This window comes from Lagenorhynchus albirostris, chromosome 15, assembly GCF_949774975.1.
Source record: "Lagenorhynchus albirostris chromosome 15, mLagAlb1.1, whole genome shotgun sequence".
NCBI lineage: Eukaryota > Metazoa > Chordata > Mammalia > Artiodactyla > Delphinidae > Lagenorhynchus > Lagenorhynchus albirostris.
The window spans coordinates 4,118,925-4,140,897 of NC_083109.1; the positions used below are offsets into that span (position 1 = coordinate 4,118,925).

The 21,973-nt window shown below is 52.8% G+C and overlaps 1 protein-coding gene across 2 annotated transcripts; it reads right to left on the reverse strand.

Moving 5' to 3' along the window:
- Positions 1 to 544: 544 nt before the first annotated feature.
- On the reverse strand, positions 545 to 20,869 carry EDN3 (endothelin 3). Of its 2 annotated transcripts, none has more exons than XM_060122755.1 (5): positions 20,370 to 20,869; positions 19,455 to 19,743; positions 2,824 to 2,997; positions 1,654 to 1,734; positions 545 to 1,275 (listed from the first exon to the last, which is right to left on the reverse strand). In XM_060122755.1, exons 1-5 carry the CDS (start codon positions 20,419 to 20,421, stop codon positions 1,272 to 1,274), a joined length of 600 nt encoding a protein of 199 aa, XP_059978738.1. In that variant the 5' UTR covers positions 20,422 to 20,869; the 3' UTR covers positions 545 to 1,271. The 2 variants fall into 2 exon arrangements, with proteins under 2 accessions (XP_059978738.1, XP_059978737.1); XM_060122754.1 differs by having other exon boundaries at positions 545 to 1,278.
- Between the last annotated feature and the right edge of the window lie 1,104 nt (positions 20,870 to 21,973).

Sequence of the window (21,973 nt, forward strand, 5' to 3'; positions counted from 1 at the left end):
GTGTGAATACAGTCATCGCTGCTGACGCGGCCTCGGCGAGCCCCCCACGGTCTGCGCCCATCTTTGATGATCACGTGCTGGGGATGGCAGCAGCTTCCACTCCGAGAATGTCAACCTGGAGATTACTGACTTGAGTCTTGCAAGAAAGTAGGGACCGGGCTTGTAAGGAAAGACTTTTTCTTCCCAAGTAAAGCATCTTACAGGAGCTTGACATGCATCGTAAAGACCTAGAAGAAGCACCTTTCCAGGCCCCAGTGGGACATCTATGCCACTGTTCTCATCTCCTGAACATCCAACAGAATGATAACACCAACAGCAAAAGCAACCAGTGCTTTTTCTGTGCTGGCCTCTGCTGCCTTCCTAGAACACACCCAGCACAGCACAGTCCTACCACAGGGCCTTTGCACTTACCCTTCCGCTGCCTGACATCCCCTTCCCTCTCTCATCCCTCTGGCTCACCCCTCCCCACTTCCTCCAGTTCTTTATGCCAATGTCACCTGGCCAGTGAGACCACCCCTGGCCACCCAGGCTGCAACCACCCCCAACACTTCCTGCCCCCAGCCTGCTTCCTGCTCTCCTTCATATGCCCCATTCTGTGTTTAATGTATTGGTTTGCTATCTTTTTCCCCCACTATTTAAGTGCCGGGAAGGCTGACCTTCTGCCCTATTCCCTGTGGTGTCCCCAGCATCTGGGACGGTGCCCTGCACATCACAGGTGCTCAACAAATCTTTGCTGAATTGAATAAATGCCACGATGGACGGTGGTTTTAATCACGTCCCTCCCTTGCTGAGAAGGGTTTGGTTTTGGGGTGAGGAAGAGGAGAAAAAGGAAGAAGAGGCAAAGTGGGGACCAGCTGGGGCCTAATTCATGCTCTCCTGGGGTCTGTCTCTGCCTCTCCTCTGCATTTTCATTGTGGATGCTGACAGAACCCTCTCCAGACGGCTCAAAGCAATCTGCCACCAATTTGGAAAGCCTCCCGGATACTAAGCAGGGTTTAATCCTCCCTTGATCAGACCCTGTAGGACCCCAAGCCGCCCCCCCCCAGGCCATTACTATGAACATCAATTACCATCCCGTTGCAGATGTGTAGGCAACTCAGTAATAACGATTTCTGATCGACTGAATGACAGATAAACCCAGTTGCGCTGCAGGAAACCCTCAGGATCACACAAAAAGACAAGTGGGTTTAAAAAAAAAAAAAATTCCTAAAATGAACCGGAGGACTCGGAGGGCCTGGTGCCCAGCTGCTATAATTCACCTCTGTCCAGAATCAGCTGCTGAAAAGAAGAAATGATTCTTTTTGTAGAGACCACCAGTTGTTCTGGGAGCAGAGGGGCAACATGGGCACCGACAGATAAGCCTGCAGGGGCTCCGGGAAGCAGCGATCGGTGAGATTTGTCCAGACCTGGTGAAATCCAGGGTTGGACGTCACTGCTCAAAAGCTACAGGGAGCTCAGGACTCAGCTCCTAAGACGCAGGGCAGGCTGTCCACAGCTTTAGGCTGTTCTGTCCCCAGGGGTAATCTACCAAAAGCACCATTGCCCGTGGATGCCCACCGCACGGGGTGTCCCGCTGTCGGCCCGCACAGACCAGATGCGCCCCACACGTCCTCTGTGCCCCCCATATGGCAGCGACTCAGAAAGCAGCTTCACCTCCTCGGACACACGCCCCCGGCAGCACCGCCAGCCTGCTTTCCTGCTTCTTTGTCAGGTGTTTGTGCCGTCCTTGAATTCCTGTGGGGAGAGAGCTGGTTTGAATGAATCAACCCACATCTCCACACGGCTGGTTCTTCAGCGTCCAGTTAGGAATGATTTCCTCTTCCCACGAACATGAGCGCGGTCCCCCAGGTCCGCATCTCAGGCACAATTTCTGAAGGCTGAGCACACGGTCGGTGGATTCCTACCGGAGTCCAGCCTCCACCCACACTACTCAGTTATTTATCAGATGTTAAGGAGCCAGGAAGGAAAATGTGGTTGGCGCTTCTGGACAGCAGATCCTGGGCCCCTGGCTACCACAGCACCTGCTGCGTAGGAAGCCCCCCTGCTTGTGCGTTTCACTTGCTCAGGAAGCACCTGGAGGTCCCATCCCACCAGCGATGGCTCTTGGAAGAGGCAGCTCTGCCTGGCGGGGCTGATGCGTCTTGGCCCAAAGTAAAGAAAAGGAGGAGCAAGGGGCATGAGTAGTAAAAACCAGCTTAAGTGGCTACACGGGTCGCACCTAGGGTCTGCTTGTTTATTCAAGTCCACACTGACTCACAAGCTTCTCTCCAGCAGTTAGAGCAGACTACAGGGTCTCAAACTCAGGGGCCTGGGGGGCCACCAAGTAAGATGATGAGTGACACAGGTGAATGGACATTGCATGTCCCACTCGAACCTGAGTGGTCCTTATTTGGTTCCAGCCTATCCGGCCAAGAGGGGATGTGGGCTGGTGAGACCAGATGGTCCCATTTGCTACTTTTGGAGAAGCTTAAAATATGCATTTGTTGAGGAGGGGGGTGATTCTGCAATTTTAAAGTGTTGGCAACTTATTCAAATTTTGGCAAATTGCTGTGCAATTCAGAAGAAATACGTCTGGAGGCCAGACATGGCCGTGGCGCGTTCAAGGCCTTGTTTTGAAAGGCATTGAAGGGACGGGGCTGCTGCACCCTCTGCGCCCAGCCCGCCCCCACACTCACCCACCCCCGCCTGCAGGACCGCATCGGGTGGAACAGGCAGAGCCCTGCTGCACCCACGTGGCCCAGGGCAACCGATCTCTGGAAATGCAGAAAGCCAGGGAGGGGGCTCATACCCGCGGGCAGCCAGGGTCCGGGGAGGGGGTCGTACCCGCGGGCAGCCGGGGTCCAGGTGCAGAAATGCACGCAGGCGGCGTCCTCGCTCTCCGCACAGGCGCAGCGCGGCGTCCCCTTCGACGGCTGTGAGCTCCGCGGAAAGGTCCCGGCCGACCTCCTGCCCCGGAAGCTGCCTCTGTAGTTGGACAGCCCATAGGGCACAGTCCGTCTGCAAAGGAGAGAGAAAGGTCAGGGCCACGTCTGGACGAACCGCCCCAGCCTCTGTGCTCATGGAGCTGGTGAGGGCATCCGAGATGGTGGGCCTGGGTATGAATGAGGCAGGTGGTGCAGTCCTGTCCCAGGAACTGGTGTCCACACCCTCCCCTGCACCTTGGGCCTTGGGAAACCTCTGGAGTGAATCCGTCATCCCCGCTACCCCGTACTCCCCAGGCAGTGGGCTAGGGCAGCCGGGATGGAAAGATGGGGAGGCCCTGGGGGAGATGGACGATGGCCTCTCTACATCCTCCCAGCAGCCAGCCCTCTTGCGGAGGGAGCACGCAGACGCCGGGTGGATGCGTTTTTAGTCTTTTCAAGACCCCACTGTGGCCAGCACGCCTCCCAGCCCGGGTCCTTCCAGGGCAGTTCTGGTTTTCCTTCCAGCACTCAAACCCCTGACATTGACATTCCCGCTGCCCTGAACACTGGTCCCAGCTTTCATCCTTGAGCCAGTGGCACCTGAGCCTGGCCATCCAGACCAGTCAGACACCTTCCAGACCCGCAGCCCAAGGCCGGCCCTGGCTCCCGCCCTGCTGGCCACCGAATTTCTTCTGTGCGCACATCATGTTTACAGTCTGTACTAACTGGAATAGGACAAATCCAATTACGGCCATGAGAGACATATGCTGGCCCCCGAACACGGCTTCCTCAAAGCCACAAACGTCAGGGGAACCCTCTGTGCCCTGTGAGATTCAGGCGAGGACAGAACTGACCTTGGGAAAAGTCTTCTTATGAAACTGTTTACCCATCTCATTTACGGTTGGAGCTGGGATGAGGGTGATGGAGTCATTTGAAACAATAAATGTTTACATCTGTTTCTGATGCTCGTGTCCATCCAAACCATTGCTCTCCAGGGACGGGAGGCCACTGCCAGGCAATTCAGTGGGAAAAAGTTAAAAGCATATGCTTAATTCATTAGCACTACTGAACAGGGTTTGGGGGACAGATTACTAATAACTAGAGGAAACACATGTGGCCAAAAGTTACTTTTCCAATAAGTCTTGGTTTTCCTGCTAGTTCCCAGGATCCACCACCTTGGCTTCCGTGAGCCCCATGGAGTCTCACCAATCATCCACCTCAAAGGGGGCTCTGACATTCTCTGTGCGTTTTCAAAATAGCATCAAATTGAATTTCCTTTAATTTGAAACACATGCCATGGAGCCTTTCTGGGGTGGTGAGGGCAAAGTGGGGGGGGGTGCCCCATCGTGACCTAATGCTTGGAACGGACCTGCTCCCTGCTGGGCAGGACACTGGAGCTAAGAACATAACCCCATAACCCCACCCTCTTTCTCTTTTCCCCTCTCCCCACTCCCTCCCACCCAAGTGAGTTGAGAAATGGCCTTGTACGGCTTCCCTGGATCCAAGCAGGCCCAGTACTGAGCAGTCTGTGCTCACAGGATGGAGAAAGCAAGCGGGGGCCAGTCCCCTTCTGAGCTGAATCTTGGCTAAAACCCCATCTTTTCTCAGGAATGGGAAACAGGGGTGGGGGTGAGGTTGCAAAACAATACAGACATTGTGGTGAGGCAGGATTTGGCTAAAGGTATAGATTTCCAGTAACAGGGCCACATTAAATCTCTAGGTGTTGACATTGAACCCACACCCCCATTTCTTGGTGAAAATTACACACAAGGAATAACAACCACGGCTCCCATTTTTCCATCAACAGCAAGACCTGCAATTTTGAAATTGCTGTCAGTGGATCAGGCATTTGTGTGCGCAGAGCCACTCAACTTTGCAAACGCACGAAGTGTTTTTAGTGAGGAAACAAGGCGACATGGTATTTGGTAATAGAGAACCGCTAAGCGCTTTCCCAGCAGCCTCGTGGGAGGAGCTAGTATGCAAATGAGCCCTTGTAACTTTCCAAGAATGCTTATGGAGGCACGAACCCCCTGCTCCCAGCCCCAGGTGCTCAAGGTGTGCACTCCGCTGGCTGACCTGGAAGCCGGTGGGGGATGACAAAATCTATGAACCAGAGGACTTAACAGATGGTCCAGACCACAGATGCCCCCCCCCCATCAAGAGTTCCGGGTCCGGTGAAGGCCCACCTCCCATAGGTCAAAAATTTAAAGGTTTTTAAATCAATCCGATAAGTGCTTAAATAAGACAGTTCAGCTTCAAAACACCTTGGAAGTTGGAGCTTGATTTTAGGATTCTGGGGCTCCTTGGAGTTTCATGTCGGAACATGGCAGCACAAGGTACATTACCTTCCATCCTGCTCCATCCCGCTCCATCCCACATGCAGCCCAAGCTCCATCTACTCCCCCATCCCACAAGCAGCTGTCCCTTGACCACCCTGTAGGCCTTGGGAGATGTGCTGGAGCCCTGTTCTGTCCGTGGGTATCAGACCCTGGATGTGGGCTCAGGGACATCTGAGTAGAGGGATTCCAGGATGGTGACTACCTGGAACATGGTCTAGAAGAAGGGGGATATGGCTTTCAGTCTCATAGACTCTTTGCAATGGGGTGGGAGATATGGCCAGAGGAGGGTCAGAGGCACCCTCTATGCCACAGGACCAGGGCAGGTGTCTTTCTTTTTTCTATATATATGTATTTTTAAAATTAATTATTTATTTATTTTTGGCCACGTTGGGTCTTCATTGCTGCGTGCAGGCTTTCTCTAGGTGTGGCGAGCAGGGGCTACTCTTCGTTGAGATGTGCGGGCTTCTCGTTGCGTTGGCTTCTCTTATTGCGGAGCATGGGCTCTAGGCGCGCGGGCTTCAGTAGTTGTGGCTCGCGAGCTCTAGAGCGCAGGCTCGGTAGTTGTGGTGCAACGGGCTTAGTTGCTCCACGGCATGTGGGGTCTTCCCGGACTAGGGCTTGAACCCATGTCCCCTGCATTGGCAAGCAGATTCTTAACCACTGCGTGCCACCAGGGAAGCCCCTAGGTGTCTTTAGGTCTAAGAGTGGATACCAGCTCCTCAAGAGCACAAGAAAGGGCGACTTCTTTTGCACCTGCTGTGGACCCAGCACAAGGCTGAGCAAATGAAGACTATTAATTAAGCAACTGGTTGTTGATTGTGAGATAAACTAGTCCAATAAGACTGGATTCTCTCCAACCTAAAACATTCAACAACCACAAAATTCATTACAAAGAATTTCCAGCATTTGCCAAGCATCCACTATATCTGGGCATACCTCATTTTATTGCGCTTCACAGATATTATTGATTTTACGAATTGAAGCTTTGTGGCAACCCTGCATTGAAAGATGATGATTGGCATTTTTTAGCAATAAAGTATTTTTTAAGGGATATACATTTTTTTAGACATAATGCTATTGCATACCTAACAGACTGCAGTATAGCGTAAACGTAACTTTAATATGCATTAGAAACCAAAAAATTCGTGCGACTTGCTTTTTCGCTTTGTTGAGGCTGTCTGGAACCAAATCCACAGTATTTTCAAGGTCTGCCTGTATCTCCCTAGTATTAGTCTAAGTGTGACGAGGATGCAGAAAGGCCTTAAGGAGTTCACATGCTACTGGTGTATGAAAACAGTACAGGTAAAGGAAACCTGACAAGCCAATACGCCCAGGTATGTGCAAGGTACACAGAGCACAGAGAAAGGTTACCTGGTGATCCCATTATTATGTTGTAAAGCACTTACATGATGAGCACTCCGCCCGCTCCACAGTTTCCTGATCTATGAAAGGGCTGTCAGACGGACTGAATGATACACTGCACTGCATGAAAAATGCTTAGCAAAGAGCTCCTAGTGGTGAATTAACATGGCTGCTGTTGTTGCTTTTTTGGTCTGGGAATTCAAGTGAGTTGTACCAGGCAGAAAAACCCCATCTACCAGGACTGCGTTTGAGATGTGTGCCTAAGTAATAAAGACAGGTAAGAAGGACCCAGAGTGTCGCAGGGCACAGCAATGCCATTCTTTGCCAGGCTTCCTTTTGGCTGGTCTATCATTCTACACTGTCTACCCAATAAGCACTCGTGTTTTAGTTGGTTTGGTACCTTTATCGTTTCTTGAATGTTTCTTGAACGGTGAATTGGAAGGACCTAATGATGGAACCAGGAAAATGAAGTTAAATCGGCTGAGAACTTTGACCAGCACACCATCTGACCTGTGGTTTAGCCTGTGTTTTACAGTGGGGCTTAGAGAACACAATTCTTTGTAAAAGTAGTCAGCTCTCCCACCTGTTAATGTTCCAGTTATAACACAGAGCTCCAAACAAAAGAGAAGCAGATGAGAAGGTGAGTCCAAGTGCTCTTAGACAAAACACCCCAAAACATTCGCATAGGCAACGTCTAGCATTGTGTGTGTTTGTATAATAAATTGTCCTCAGCGTATGTGGTCAGAACATTCATTAGTTGATCAGTGATGGTGGTACCAGAGTCATATTTACCATTTACCATTTTCTCCCACGTGTCATACCTAAATGTTAAATACTAAACTTCCAAATCTCCTGTATTCATGGTTCATCTGCATCGTCACACTGGAAGAACTTTCTTTCTTTCTACAAGAAGTTTTTAAATAAGGAAAGTTGAATGTTTCTTTTAAGAATCTGTTTTTAAGTTCAGTGTTGCCTTTTCCTACATGAACCAACCATCTCCATCCCTCTGATCGGAAAATTGGCTTCAGTCCCTGAAGTGAAAGGAGGGAAACAGATATTCACAAGGGTCAGCTAGAAGCAGCAAAAGGAGCTTCACTGGCCAAACTCTAAATTCTCAGGAAAGTTTATCGAATTGTCCTTGAAAACTCAGTTTTCATATCCTCCCCCCAACGCTGAATAGCACTCAACAAGTATCTGTGGAGTGGTTTTCAATGTACGGGCCCTGGACTAGACTCCGGGTGAACATCCGTGAACGAGACAGACCAGCGGCCCTGTACACACACAGTTTTAATCTAGTACAGGGGTTAGCAAATTGGCATTTTTGTGGGCTTCATCCAATCAAAAGAGGGTGGTTTTTCTTTAATCTGAAAATTTCATATAAACATCACAACTTCCAGCTTCTCTTGTATAAGTGGAAGTTATACTCGCTCCAACCCCACACTCTAACATGGCAGCAGGTGTCTGGAGCTGAGTGATACTGTCAGAGCCTGGCTCAAGCTCTCTGTTTGGCCCCAGTCCCTGTATCTGTCCTTCTTTGCTTGCTTCTCTCACCTGTCTAGCCCTCAGGGGCATGTAAGTGTACAAGCCCTGCTCCAGTGGCTTGTCCCATAAAGCAAAGCCAGACAGGTCACGTGCCACGGTGACAAAATTAGCACCTGCTACTATTTTTACAAATAAAGGTGCTGTCATTATCAATTCAAAAAGCCTAGGTTCTAGGGAGTGTCTCCCCGACGAACAGAACATTTTCACTTCACGGTCAGAACATGAAGTTGACGCTCTGGTTCACATTTTTCCTGCTGAAAGGGAAAGCAAGGACAGGATCGCCTTTGGGACGCACTGTACAGAAGGCGTGACTCTGCTGACCAGTACTGCAGCCGAGAGGAAGGGGAACAACTGTTTCCCAGGGGGAGGCAGACAGGCAGGGGCAGCAGCCCCAGCTACCAGGCACCAGCAGTCATTAGATACTGCCCCCCCACCACTCCCCAGAGAATCAACTTCGAGACTCCAACATGCTTTCTAACTAGGGCTTGATTTCAGATTTTATTAAATTCTTTCCTTAGAAGACACCACTCACTTGTTCTCTCAAGCTTCAAAATATCTTCTTGGGCAAGGAAGAAAGTGTGGATCAGCTTCACTGACTGTCTTTGTAACCTTAGCCAGAAAAAACTGCTAGCTAAGAACTCTGTCTAAGAGTAAGACAGGATGAAGTAACTACAGGAAGTGGCTGAATATTCAGAGGTCTATAAAAGCGTCCATTCACTTCAACAAGCATCTAGTGGACCACCCCCCCACACCCCCCCGCCCACTGCCACTTTGCACAAAGACATAGAGGCAAGAGGGAAACACCAGCTCAGAGACAGGAGCACCCCTCTCGAAGGACTTAAAAGCCCCCAATTCTCTAGAGCCTGGGATCAACGCTGGCTGTTTTTGTCTCCTGGAATCCAATCTCTTATCTTTCCCCTGGGGAATGATCCCTCCCTCCCTGTGTGAGGTCCTGCAGAGACTGTCGACTGACAGTCTCACCTTCCCCTGCCTCAGGACTCAACAGGTGACCCAGGCTGGCCCATCACACCCTCTCCCTCCCAAGACACCTGAGCAAAGCAATTCAAGGTCAGAAAATACTCTGAAGCTGCTACTTGCCGGGTGGCTCCGTCCTGCCTTGTCTGTTCGACTGTGCCCCCACTGGGACCCCCAGTCCCGTCTTGGCACCTCTCCTTTCTAAGCCTGGTACTGCTTCTCCCTCCCTCCCAGTCTGCGGGCCACGCTGTGTCCTCCCAGGAAACTCCTATGCTGTGTTAGCAACACTAGGTTTCTGTTGCTTGCGACCAGTGACCTCTAGCTGACCCCGGAACTCACTTTCTCCGGACGGATGCAACCATGATCTCTTGGGTTTCATAGAAAGACCCAGAGTCTCTGCAGCTGACAAGGACAAGTAGAGATTTTCTTCATGGAAACAAACACAAAAGAATATGTTTCGAATCAGGACAAAACCCAGCCAACGGAGCTGGCTGGAATCCTTTCTTCCCAGGTAGGCCCACTGTGAAATGTTCGGTTTGGATCACACTTTGGGCGGGTGGAAGCAAGCGGATGACCCCACGATGCTCAGGGCCCAGCCCCCAGACACTTGGCTGACCACCTCACAAGGCTTACCCTCCAGTGACTTGATTCCTTGTCCACTCACCAAACGCCTGTGGAAGTCTGCTTGGGACAGGCCTTGTGCTAGACAACCACTGGCTGCCCTTCTGACCTCCAGGAAGGAGAACAGCCAGAGCACATCTCCTCGTTGGCCTCGTTATGCGAGCAGAAACACACACACACGCTTTCTGGTTCTAAAGGATACGCCCCAAACTTCACGCTCACGAACAACATGAAGTGAAGTGACCATTTGTAGCTTCACTTCTGCAGAAAAGCCCCACGTCTCTAAGGGGGAGGATCCCAAGGCAGACTGCTCCTCCACCACCCGGCACTGGGGAAGGTCCTCCTGCAGCCTCAGAAATAGCCAATGGCCCAGAGCATTAGAAACATCAAAAGAGCGAGCAACGTGCTGTGGGCTGGAGACTAATTTCTTTTAAGACATTTCCCCCACCCCACCCCCCGAAAAACCAACCCACGACTTTCGAATTTACCCAGAACTTGGTTGCTGGGGAATTTTACCAGAATTACATACATTTTCAAAGAGAACATTGACTCTCCATCAATCGGACCCAAGGCAAGGGGGCGTTCCTCACCTGTGCTGCAGGTGTGGCTTCCTTCTTGTCCCCTGGGGTTGGTAACAGCTGGTCTCTGCCTGTTCACCTCGGCACCCAGGGCAGCCCAGGCAGTACCTGGCTCAGAGCGGGTGCCCAATAATACCTCAGCATCTCAGTAACAAAGGTCTGCTACGTGAAGAAAGGAGGGAGGGAAGGAGGTCTCAATTGGCCATTTCTTCTAGGCCATGCCCAGTCTGCAAATGTACAGAATTCCTGGCTGAGTCACTGGACTTCACTATCGTTGTCCTCAATCGGCCCCTCTTTGCGGTTCTTCTAGAGAGAATATGGTCTCTAGATCACAAAAAATGGAAGAACCATGTCTTGATGGTAACTTCCACAGACACAAGAGGAAGAAACCAGGCTGCCCGGATGCATGAGGCCTCAGAGACAAAACCAGAGGCTGCCCTCGGCAGACAGACCCAGGTTTCTGGCCCAAATTGAAGACTAGCTCCCTGAGAGGCCCTAGGTGACTGGCTTCTCTCTGGGGTTGAGAAACGAAATGACTGGCTCTCCGGAAGGTCCGTCCAGCTCCAAATTCCATCGAGAGATTCCCGAATGCCCTCACTGTTACTTGAGCGTCTCTGAACAGCACAAACCCTAGAGCAGGGCCCAGCCCTTCTCTCCAGCAATTAAACCACAATGAAATGTGGGGTCTCTACCCCACCCAACGGAGAGATTCCCAGGATCTCACCAACTGTATTTAGAAAGCTTTGGCCCAAAGAGTAGGACTCTCCCACATCCTACCGCCACATAACTGAGCTTAAAAATCACCCCAAAGCCACAGGCTGTCTCATCCCATCAGCTCCCTGGACACAGCATCCTCCTCCCCTAATGCAGACACAGGGGCTCTGAATGAAGGATATTTGACCAGTGGTCAAAGCAAGGGAGAACGGCAGAAAAATCCTTCTGTGTTCGGTGTGTGGGGTGGGATTTCCAAGAATGACAGCTTAAAAAAAAAAAAAAAGTTAGGGCAACAAACGCCTGCAATATTTGGAGAATGAAGCCATCTATGGAATCCAACAGATTAGCTGGTTTCCCCTCCATCTGGTACAACCCAAATGCGTCCATACGAGTTAGGCTAGAGTTTCTCTCCCCAACCCCCAGTGACCCTAACGAATTCCAGGTCGAATGTAGGCATGAGCAATCCACGTCTGTCTGGCATGGCCTCATTATAACTTTATGCAAAGCTGCAGACAGATGTGGCTCAAAATAGTTCCCAGCAGTGGAAACAGAAGGGGTGAAATAAGGAGCAGGTATTTTTTTTAAGAATGGGGGGTATCTGTACAGGGATTAAAACAAAATACAGACACCATCACACATCCCTTTAAATAACCCACAGAAAGCAAGAGAAGACACCGTTACTAATTTTCAGGAGACTTCATCTTACGGATGGAAAAATCCTACTGAAGGAAGACATGCTCGCCATGGCAACAAAAATAAAGACACTCGTTTTCTTCCTAATCTAATTGTTTGCATCCTTGTGGCAGCTCTGATCACTGGATTGCTGACCTCAAACTAAGAAGACCTGAGTCCCTCTAGAGAGACAGGCTTTATCCCCAAACAAGAACCAAGCACAGGGTCAGATCCTGTCTTCATTAAAAATGTCGATATTTGGTCGATTATGACGAGTGATTTTCGCACTAATGTTGACTTTTTAAAAATATCGCGTTAAGTTGTATTTTGCTTTTTGACATCTCCAAGTTTGCACCTGAAAGAGTGGGTCATAAGTCTCACCCTATTCTCCACCCTGCAAGAAACCCACGGAAATCGGATTTAGAAAAACCCAGAAAAGCTACAGACACCTCTGCTCTCTTGCCAACTTGCTTCTGACTTTTGGCGAAGCTGCTGGCCGCTCCCCAAGTTGTGGGCTGTTCGTGCCATCACCGAGCAACAAAGGATCACAACACGTCGGCCACATCAGCCTTCGAGGCTTTCTCATGGATGCGTGAATCTGTTTCTGTTTTTTAAATTACCGGGCCGGGCACAGGGTTCGCTGGCTGCCCTGTTCTAGTGTTACTGTTTATTAAGGCCTCCTGCTAAGTCAGCCCTGAGAGGCTATAAAAGAAGAGAAGACCTGTGTCGCCACGGCTCTGAACATTGCCAAGTTCTCCCAAAGCTCTTGGCTCTCCTGAGATTCTGAGCTGGGACACGTGAGAAAGGCCAGGGGATGCCCTAGCCTGCTGTCCATTCCTAGGAGACTTAGCCGGGGAGCAGGGCTTTAGAAACCCCCTGAACTGTGTCTGGACCGGCAGCTCATCTACACTGTGGCCATTGCCCGGATTTATTTTCCTTCCAAATACAATTGGTTCCTATCCCAAATAGGGGGAAAGTGTGTGTGTTTGTGTGTGTGTGTGCGTGCGTGCGCACGCATGCGTGTCCCATTTTAAGGAGGTCTCTGTTTCCACCGAAACATGACTTAGAATGAGATGGGGTCATTTCCCTCTTAAACAGTTGATCTATTTGTTATGTGCTCCAAAGCTGAGCATCAGTGGCACGGGGTTACCTGGAGCTAGGAAAGGGGCCCCAGGCAGCCCCACTGGACATGCTGAGATGCTGCCAATCCGGAGCGGGATGAAGAGCTGGCGCTACAAAGCCCTGTGAGTTCCGACCCAGCCGTGGGACCCCCTTAATGAAAGCAATGTTTGCTCCCCAGCTTCCTTTGTTTTAAATTCTTGCAGGAATATACCGCACCAGAGATGTCAGAGCCTTTCATCTGCCTTCACATTTAAGGCCAAGTTCCTAGCTGCAATGCCCCTTTCATCTAGCAGAAATCTAAATTCTCCCTCCAGGGTCATGCAGGGTCACGACCTCTTCCTACCGAGTTTTCTGGAGGCAAATCAAACTGCCTTCCAGCCTCAAGCCTCTTTCTCATCCCGTCAGGATCAGCTGCATTTCAACGAACCCATTTCTGTCCCTGGATATCTCACCTCCTCACAGCCACTCTGGGGTAGAAAAGGGGACTTTCAGTCCAAGTGAACCCAACCGGAAGGTCACCTTGTGTGAGCCGACCTTGCCAACAAACTCTGAAATTTAGCCCCGAGGCTGTCAAATTTGAAAGACGCATCTTGCCATGAAATGTTCTGAGCTACCGCTACCCAAACTCAAAATTGGGATGGAAACATCTACTAGATTTCCAAGGGGGAGATGGTTACACGGGAGGGAAACAACTCAGAGCGTCAAACCACGATCAGTCAGAACCCTGAGTTCAAGATCACTTTTAGTCTGGCTGATACGGTCTTTTCTTATGTGTCCTTATTTATTTACCACTTTTGTAAACAGATTCCGTAGTTATTTCCTGGGATCCCTTCCTAGTGGCGCACACTCAGGTCCCCGGCGGTGCTGGGTGCCTGGGAAACGACTGCAAAGCGTTGTGTCTAGGCTGCTGGACTCACCCTTACTAAGATTTCATCGTTTAACGAAAAAGTTCTAAACAGATCATTCGAATTATCCTGAAATGCCACACCCCCTCCCTCTCCCCTGCTTCAACTGTACCCACCTCCCCATTTAGCAGAGGGAGCCCAGGGCAGTACCTTCCGAGAACACCATGCCCTGTTGCCCCAAATTCTAGTTATTTACCAAGGTGGGTAGGACTCACGCAAGAAAGGAGGGGCAGAAAGGGCAGAAAGAAATCTCATCAAGCCTGTAACAACCTTTGGCCACCAGAGCGCTTATCAAGCCACTTATCAGCAGTCCTCCAAACACACCTTTTCCCAGGGTCTGTAAACCTTATGCAAATCAGATGCTAATAGACCGCGCACCGAGGGCCATAGAGGAGGGAAAAACTGAGGTACCCGGGGGCAGGCTCCTCAGCGTTACTGCAGGAAGCAGCGCGAGACCAGTCGGAGGGTCCAAGGAAGCTGACCTCAGCAGGACTCGAGCTACCTAGTCACCAGCTTCTCCAGTCACAGACTGGGATACGGCAGGTGGGGCGGCAGGAAGGGTCAAGCAGCCCCAGGGGCTGTACAGTTATCTGCGTGGTCACGTCTTTGAGGGACTAAGTGTCTGCTAGAGTCCAGACACTGTGCTGAGAATGCCCCTCACGCTTTCTCATGTCGTCCTCACACATCTTTACTCAGAAGTCACGGTCAACATCAGTGTGGACCATTGTCACCACCATCACCATCGTCTACATGGTCATGACGTAGCTCAGAAAGACTATCCTTCTGCCTCAAAAGCTGCATCTCCAGCAACGATGCTCCCAGTCCTGACTCACGGGTCACATGACTGTCATTGGGGTCTCTGAAATCACATGGTGGGCGGGCAGCCTGCCCCGCATCAGTGGGAGGCTGCAAACCAGATCCATCCATTCCTCTGGGATGTTCTCAACCTTAAAATGTCCCTTCTGGGGCTTCCCTGGTGGCACAGTGGTTAAGAGTCCGCCTGCCGATGCAGGGGACGCGGGTTCGCGCCCCGGTCCGGGAGGATCCCACGTGCCGCGGAGCGGCTGGGCCCGTGAGCCATGGCCGCTGAGCCTACGCGTCCGGAGCCTGTGCTTCGCAACGGGAGAGGCCACAACAGTGAGAGGCCCGCGTACAGAAAGAAAAAAAAAAAAGTCCCTTCTTAGAAACGTGCTGGCATATTTCTCTTGAACAACACAGGAGGCAAAGATGAGTCTGTGGAATTGTTGCCTTTTTGTGGTAGATTACATTGAAATAGAATTTAAATGTTTTGTTATTATTATTTTCACTCTGCTTCTCTGGGGAGACACATGTCATTCCTGAGTCAGCGTGGCCAGGTTGATCATCTTGTTAGGTCACCATCCTAGAGCCACACTGATGTCTGCAACTTACCCAGGGGCACAGGGAGAGGGTGGTACCACCCCCAGGCCATGCAGCGAGTCACATCCAGGACACAGGGCAGAGCTCCTGGGTCTGGAGTCTTCCCACGAGATTACAGAGCCCAGATTTTCCACCACAGCCATGATTCCAAACATCCCGCACTGCTCTTTCCAGAAATACATTCCTACTTGTCAGCCCATGTGGCTCGGATTTTTGTTTGGAAACATGGTCACTGTCACAGCACCACAATGCCTCCCTCATTATGTCCTTGGAGGGATTTAACATGGAAATTTCCCTCAATTCTCAGGAAGAAAGTGGGGAGGAACAGAGCAGGGTTCCTTGCTGGGGGCCCTGCAGCTAACTCCACTGGCCATCTGAGAGTGAGTGGCTTCACTCCACAGCCAGGTGCACAGTGGCAGGTGCAGAGGGACTGCCCTGCTATGGGGTACCATTAGCACTGAGCGCTCTGTGATGGTTCATTTTTTATGTGCCAACTTGGCTGGACCATGGTACCCAGATATGTGACCAAATGCCAGTCTAGATGCTGCTAGGAAGGTATATTTTAGAGGCAATTAACATTTAAATCAGTAGACGGCGAGTAAAGCAGATCACCCTTCATAACAGGGGTGGGCCTCATCCAATCAGGTGAAGGAGAGGGCAGAGAGGAGTGAGGTGCCCTGAGCAGGGAGGGAATTCTGCCTCCAGGATGCCTCAGACTGAAGAGTGCAACATCAGCTCCTGTGTGTGTGTGTGTGTGTGTGTGGTGTGTTTATATACACATAGATACCTACACACACACGTCCTATTAGTTCCATCTCTCTGGAGACCCTGACAGACACGATCCCCCACCATGTCATAGGACACTCCTGTTTTTGAAGTATTCTCATGGAAAACAACCCCGAGGGCACAGGGATGTAAGCACATGGGCTACTTGTCCCTACTTCTCTCCTTATTATCTTATTCTCGGCAAATTTTCCATGGCCTTAAGACGGGATGTGTTTTTCTCTGGTGTGGAGTTTTGTTTTTGTTTTTGTTGGCAACAGTGGGGTTGCTGGGGGGAGGGTAGGGGCGGGGCTTCCTAACGTGGCCAAGGAGAGCCATGAGCATCCCTTGTCCCGTGGGTGAGCTGCTATCTCCGCCGCCTCCCCAGGGGCGAGAAGGGCAGTGCCCAGGATGCACTTGGTTCATTTCTCTTTGGGGTCCCAGATCTTCTGGAAGAAACAATGCAAGTTATGGGCAACAGCTCTGGGAAAATCCACATTCCCGCACACGTCTATAGGGATGTGAGACCTCTGGCAGCACCCACACACCCCGGGACAGCAACGCCTCATTTGTGGGAGAAAGACCCGCAGACAGAACCTCAGTGACAACAAAGACAAGGGCCTCACAGGAAGTCACCAGCGTTACTGAGACCTACTACGTGCTGGGTGCTATTCGAGCGCAGGTCTGGAAGAACCAAGTGTGCAGAAGGATGTGGGGAAACCAGAGAACTTGGATCTCACACCCAGAAAACACCTCTGGGAGCAGCTGGTCTCTCGAGCCTTCACTTTCCACGTGAGATACAGTAACTACAGCATCCCTCCTGAAGCTTTTGGGTCCTTAAACGCAGCCAAAAACAACCATTCTCCAAGAATGCCTGCAACCTTGCAAGCATCCTTCCGAGATACAGCCGGATTTTTGCCTCTGCCTCCATGTGACCGGAGGGCAGAAGGAGGAAAGACACCAGAAGCTGAAAACCACCCAAAGTTCAAGACTCTTTGTTTAGGCCTGAGGCTCCAGACCCCTGCGGGTTCCCAGCATAGCCAGCGGTGGGGACGGGATGCAACTCACACCCTGGAGAAGTTTCGAGACAGCAAGAGGGTCTGCTAAAGAAGAGGGGGTGACAGCTAAGGGGTGGGGCTGGAAAAGCCGTCGGTGTGCGCTACCCCCGTCCGTTTAGCTCAATCCAGTCATTCTTCAGATGCTTCCATTTCTCCAGAGGTCCAAGTTCCCTAAAACCCATTTCCTCACTTCGTGATCTTATCCAACATGTTTTAAAGTTTGCCAGTGGACCTGTCCATATACCAACAGAGAATTTTTGGACGGAAGGGAAGAAAGAGGGAAGGAGGGAGGGAGGAGGAAAAGAAAGGAAGACAGAGAAAGACCATCCAGGAACATCTTCCGTATAAAAGTTATGTCGCTTGTCTGACTTCAAAACGCTCAAGCCTGGCTATTGTCATTTTTTTTTGTTTCCCCGGGTAGCTCACGAAACTCCCAAACACCATATTTAATCCTTTCCCCCTAGTGTTTAAAATGAATCAGGGTCAGGGAAGAGGGGAAGAGGTAAATCAAGCTGTGAGGGGAACGTTAGCAAGTTGGCTAGAAAAAGCCACAGACCCATGGCTTCATCTCGGGCCCTACACCACAGCTCAGAACCGGGAGACAGGATTCGCACCAGGTCGCAGGGCTTTGCGACAATCGCTTCCCGCAGCCAGTGCTCAGGGCTTGGCAACAGGCAGAGAACTAAGGTGGTCTCCAAATACCCCCTCCTCTCCTCTGCAAAGGCCCCCCTGCCCCAAATTTGCTTAGCTTTCTTCTTTCTCCTTCTTGACCCACAGTCTGGGATTCCTACCAAGGCTGCCCTCAGTCCTGGGTTCTGTGAAGCTAATTTGGTCAGACGACAATGCCAGGAAGATAAGCATCAGAAATGACAAGTGTCAGGGTGATGGGGACAGTAGGAGAAGGTGACCCTGATCACTGTCTGAGAACAGAAGGCAATCAGTGACAGCCCGTCCAAGAGTCCCTCCCCAGCACACATCACTTTTATGACCTGGCCCCATCCTGCCTACTGTGGGCAGACGGTATGTGCAGGAGCTGATCAGACACAGCCCGGCAGGCAAATTCTGCAATCAGGGTCAGCTTCATTTTGGGGGACCTGGGATAAAATGCAAACGTGGAGCCCTTGCTTCAAAGAGTATTAAGCATTTCCACCGCTGTGCTGCACACCTGAAACTAACACGATATTGTAGGTCAACTATACTTCGATTTTTTAAAAAAAAGTATTAAGCATTTCAAGATGGCAACAATACGCTTTAAACCATGAGGGTCTTTCTGAGCTGGAACCCTGTGCACGTGTCCAGGCTCCCCGCTGAAGCCAGCCCTGCTTGCCATGCTGGACAACAGGGTGACTTTCCAGACCTCTCCCAGATGCACTTAGAGGGTTCACGACCTGGTTTGAAACACATTTGGCCCCCCAGGTTCACCCTCTTTTGCGCTTCATCCTCGAGGTGTCAGTGAAACAAGGTGGGTATGTGAGGCCCATCGAGGTATCACCCAGGGTGCTCAGAGGTTAGATGGCTCGGAATGAAGGAACCCCTGAAGGACACGAGTCAAGGGGCTCCAAACACGGTGGCAAAGTTGCCTTTGCAGGCCAAGGGCTCCAGGAAGGCTAAGAACCCCTAGTCAGGTGCAAGCAGGACGCCCAAGAGACCCCAAGAACACCTAGAGACATCTAGAGCCATCTGGTCCAAGTCCCAGACCGTAGAGACCAGGAAGGCAAAGTCCGAAGGCTGGTGACCGAGCAAGGTCAAGCCCTCTTCGCAGTTTGCAGGATGATGTCTCTGCAGAAGGGGTTCCTGAACTGAGTCGCTGCCCACGGCCTCGGGAGAGAGTGAGCTTTACAGCAAGGAGACCCCACAACTAACTCAGGTGTCACTGCCTCGGTCCTGCAGTAAGAGAGTTCTTAGGGACCGGAGGGGCCAAGGGGGAGCTGTCCGCGGCAGGGGGTGACAGTGGGCAGGAGAAGCCAGCCTGGGGAGGACCCGTGGGCTTGCCCCCACAGGAGGTAAGGAGCTTGAAGCCCATTGAATTTCACCCCTACGGTGCAGGTTCCACGAGGCCCTGCTAAACCCACCCCTGTGCTCCCTAGAGAGCAGGCTGATTTCAAGGAATTTGAAACTCCTTGGAGGCTGGCAGGGTCAGCAAGCGGGGCCAGGCCCACTTAGCCCCTGGGGCAGGAGATAACTTTCGGGGCTTCTTCTCTCCCAGAGGGACTTCTCAGGTGTCTAATCCCTCCGGCTGGCTCATTTCACTCAGAGGGAGGGCTCGCCCTTCCACCAGATCAGAAACTCTGGAGTTGGGTTTCTCCTGGGCCAGACCCTCAGAGGGGATGGGGGTCACACCCTTGACCTGCAGACCTGACCTGGGCTGGCAGGAGAGCCTAGCAAGGGCTGAAGGCTGTGCCAGGCGGGCTCTGGGCTGACCGGGCTGGGATGGGACCAGGTCATCCCGGAGTGTGAAGAGAGGGGCCTGGCCCAGGAGCCCCCGCCCCCAGGGCTGACTCACTCAGGAGTGTTGATCCAGATGATGTCCAGGTGGCAATAGTAGACACACTCTTTGTCCTTGTAGGTGAAACATGTACAGCGCCGGGCTCGGTGGTGCACGGGGCCCCCCTTGGCCGCCTGCTCCCCAAACCGACCAGGTCCCTCCTCCTGCCCGGGGCTTCTGGGGCTTGGACCGCGCACCGCTGCTGTGGTCACAGTGTCCTCTGCGTCCCCCTCCGATGTGGCGGCAGAGGGGGCCCGGGGCTCGCCGCTCCTGCCAGCGTCCCCAGGCTGGGGGCGAGGCACCAATCCTGCAGAAGGCAGATTGAGGGGCTCCTGAGTTGCCGAGGGTGCAGGCCCCGGACACCCACCATCCCCCAAAACCCAGGGGAGGGGGAGCCAAACCTTCTGCCAAGTTTGCAAGCTAATGGTACTTTCTGTTAAGTCTCCAAGCTACGCCCGAGGTTCGGAAGTGTGCAAAGCTAGGCGCGCCGCTTCCGAAAAGTTTGCAAGTTGCGTGCACACTTGGTGAAAAGCTTGGGAGCTCTTCTCGCCGCGCAGCGCGCAAGCTATCTGTGCCCGCTGAAAACGTGCAAGCATTGTGCAGGCTTTCGGAAAACCGTGCAGTCATTTTGCACAGTTTCTGAATCGTTTGCAAACTTTTGGAAAAGTTCCCGACTTCACGAAATACCGACAAAGTCCGCCCCGGGCCCCGGGTCTCCAGCCTGCGTGTGGGCTGCAACCTCCCGAGCCCCCGGGGGTCCGTGCCCTCAGCTTCTGCCCCCCAGCCCGCCCCCCGAGCGCCTGCAGGGGTGGCGAGCCGGGGCCAGAGGCCTCTGCCAGCAGTGCCCCCTTCCCGGCGCCCCCCGCCCCGCCCGTCCCGGGGTCCTTTTGTGTGCGCTCGCGCCAGGAGCCGCGCGCCGCCCCGCCCGCTTACCTGCGGCAGAGGTCACTGCGAGCCCGAAAAGGAACCACAGCCGCAGCTCCATGAACCCCGATCGGCCGCGGGAGCACCGGGCCGGAGGACGAACGCCTGTGGCCGTGAAAGGGGGCTCGTGCCGGGCACGGCGGGCCTCGCCCTCCGGCTAGGCGGTCTTCGAGGCCGGCCGCTGGCTGGCTGCGTCCCGGGCTGCGGCCAGGAGTTGGCTGCGACGGTCTCGAACTTCAGAGCGCGCTACCCATCCCGGCGCAGGGCTGGCCGGCTGTGGGCTCCGGCTCTTCTGCTTCCCGCACCACCCCCCTCGCCTCCCCGCCCCCCGGAGGGGCTGGAGCTGCCGCGCAGGGCCTTTGAACCCGGGGCACACGGGGGTCGCCTCGCAGGCGCGGGGGAGCCGGCCAGGCGCAGGGCCGGGTGCGATGGGTGGGGGCCGGGACAGCTGCCGGAAGGCCACGCGCGCGCACACACTCACACTCACACGCGCGCACACACTCGCATACACACGCACACGCGCGCACTCACGCTCACGCGCCCACCCCGCCGCGTCGCTGCCCGGACCCTGCAGCTCCTACCGCAGCTCAGTGGGAGAGAGAAAAGGCTGCGCCTGAATCCTATCTTTTATCTCTGGGGCTCTGGAAAGCAGCATTTCTCACCGTTCACCTAATGACACCTTACCCTTGCACAGACCTGCCTGCCAAGGCCCTGGGCGTACTTTACACTCGTGACTCACGGGCACAGGCAGCGTCTGCCCGCCTCTCCCGGGAGCTCAGAGCTGATGGGTTTGGGCAGCAATCAGGGGCAAAGTCAACCAAGAAGTGGAGCTAGCGGTCCTGGGGTGTCCGTGACTTCCGCACAGTCCCCTGCACTGGGGAGGTGTCTTCGGCGAGAAGCAGGTTCCTCTCCCAGTCGTGGTCTTCCCACCCCACGTGTGGGAGGCGCTCCTAGCTCACTTGAGACTGGTCTCCTGCCCTGAGCACCACAGGAGAGAGGGTCGGTTAATTTCCTTGTTAAACACCCCCTTTGCTGAGAACTGTGCCTGGGCACAGGAAGTACTCAAGAAAGATTTGTCGATGAATGAAAGAATGAATGAATAAATGCTTCCCATGGACTCCGCCCTGGACTGCTGACCTCTGAGCACACCAAGAAGCCCTTAGAGCCCCTCCCTGACCAGAGTTCCCCAACCAGAGGGAAGGATGCAAAGAGAGGCAGTGCTCCAGGTGGCATCGGGCACTTCCCTCTTGGCCACTGCCTACCCCATCAGCTTGGACTGGATTGGAGTTGGCGTTCCCTGAAAACCCCATGCAGGGCAGGGAGTCACAGGCCACACAGAGGAAGATAAACAGGTCTGAGGCCCTGGAGTCACTCCTCATGTCGCAGGGTACTTGTGGTGACTTGAACATGCCCACCAGTCCTTTGACACTCCTCCCACAAAAGACACAGTCGAGTACCACCCCACTCCCCTTCAGCCTGAGTGACCCACTTGGAAAAAATCGAAGGCAGCAGAAGTGACATGAGTGCCTTTGGAGGCAAAGTCATAAAAGGTGGCACAGCACCCACATGGCTCTCTCCCTTGGGATCCTGGTCCTCTGGACACAGCTACCATG

Coding starts and splice junctions, on each gene's coding strand:
- EDN3 (XM_060122754.1), bottom strand. CDS start 20,421: ATGGAGCTGCGGCTGTGGTTCCTTTTCGGGCTCGCAGTGACCTCTGCC. Junction 19,744..20,369: donor CGCAGTGACCTCTGCCGCAG/GTAAGCGGGCGG, acceptor TGCCTTCTGCAG/GATTGGTGCCTCGCCCCCAG. Junction 2,998..19,454: donor ATCTGGATCAACACTCCTGA/GTGAGTCAGCCC, acceptor TCTCCTTTGCAG/ACGGACTGTGCCCTATGGGC.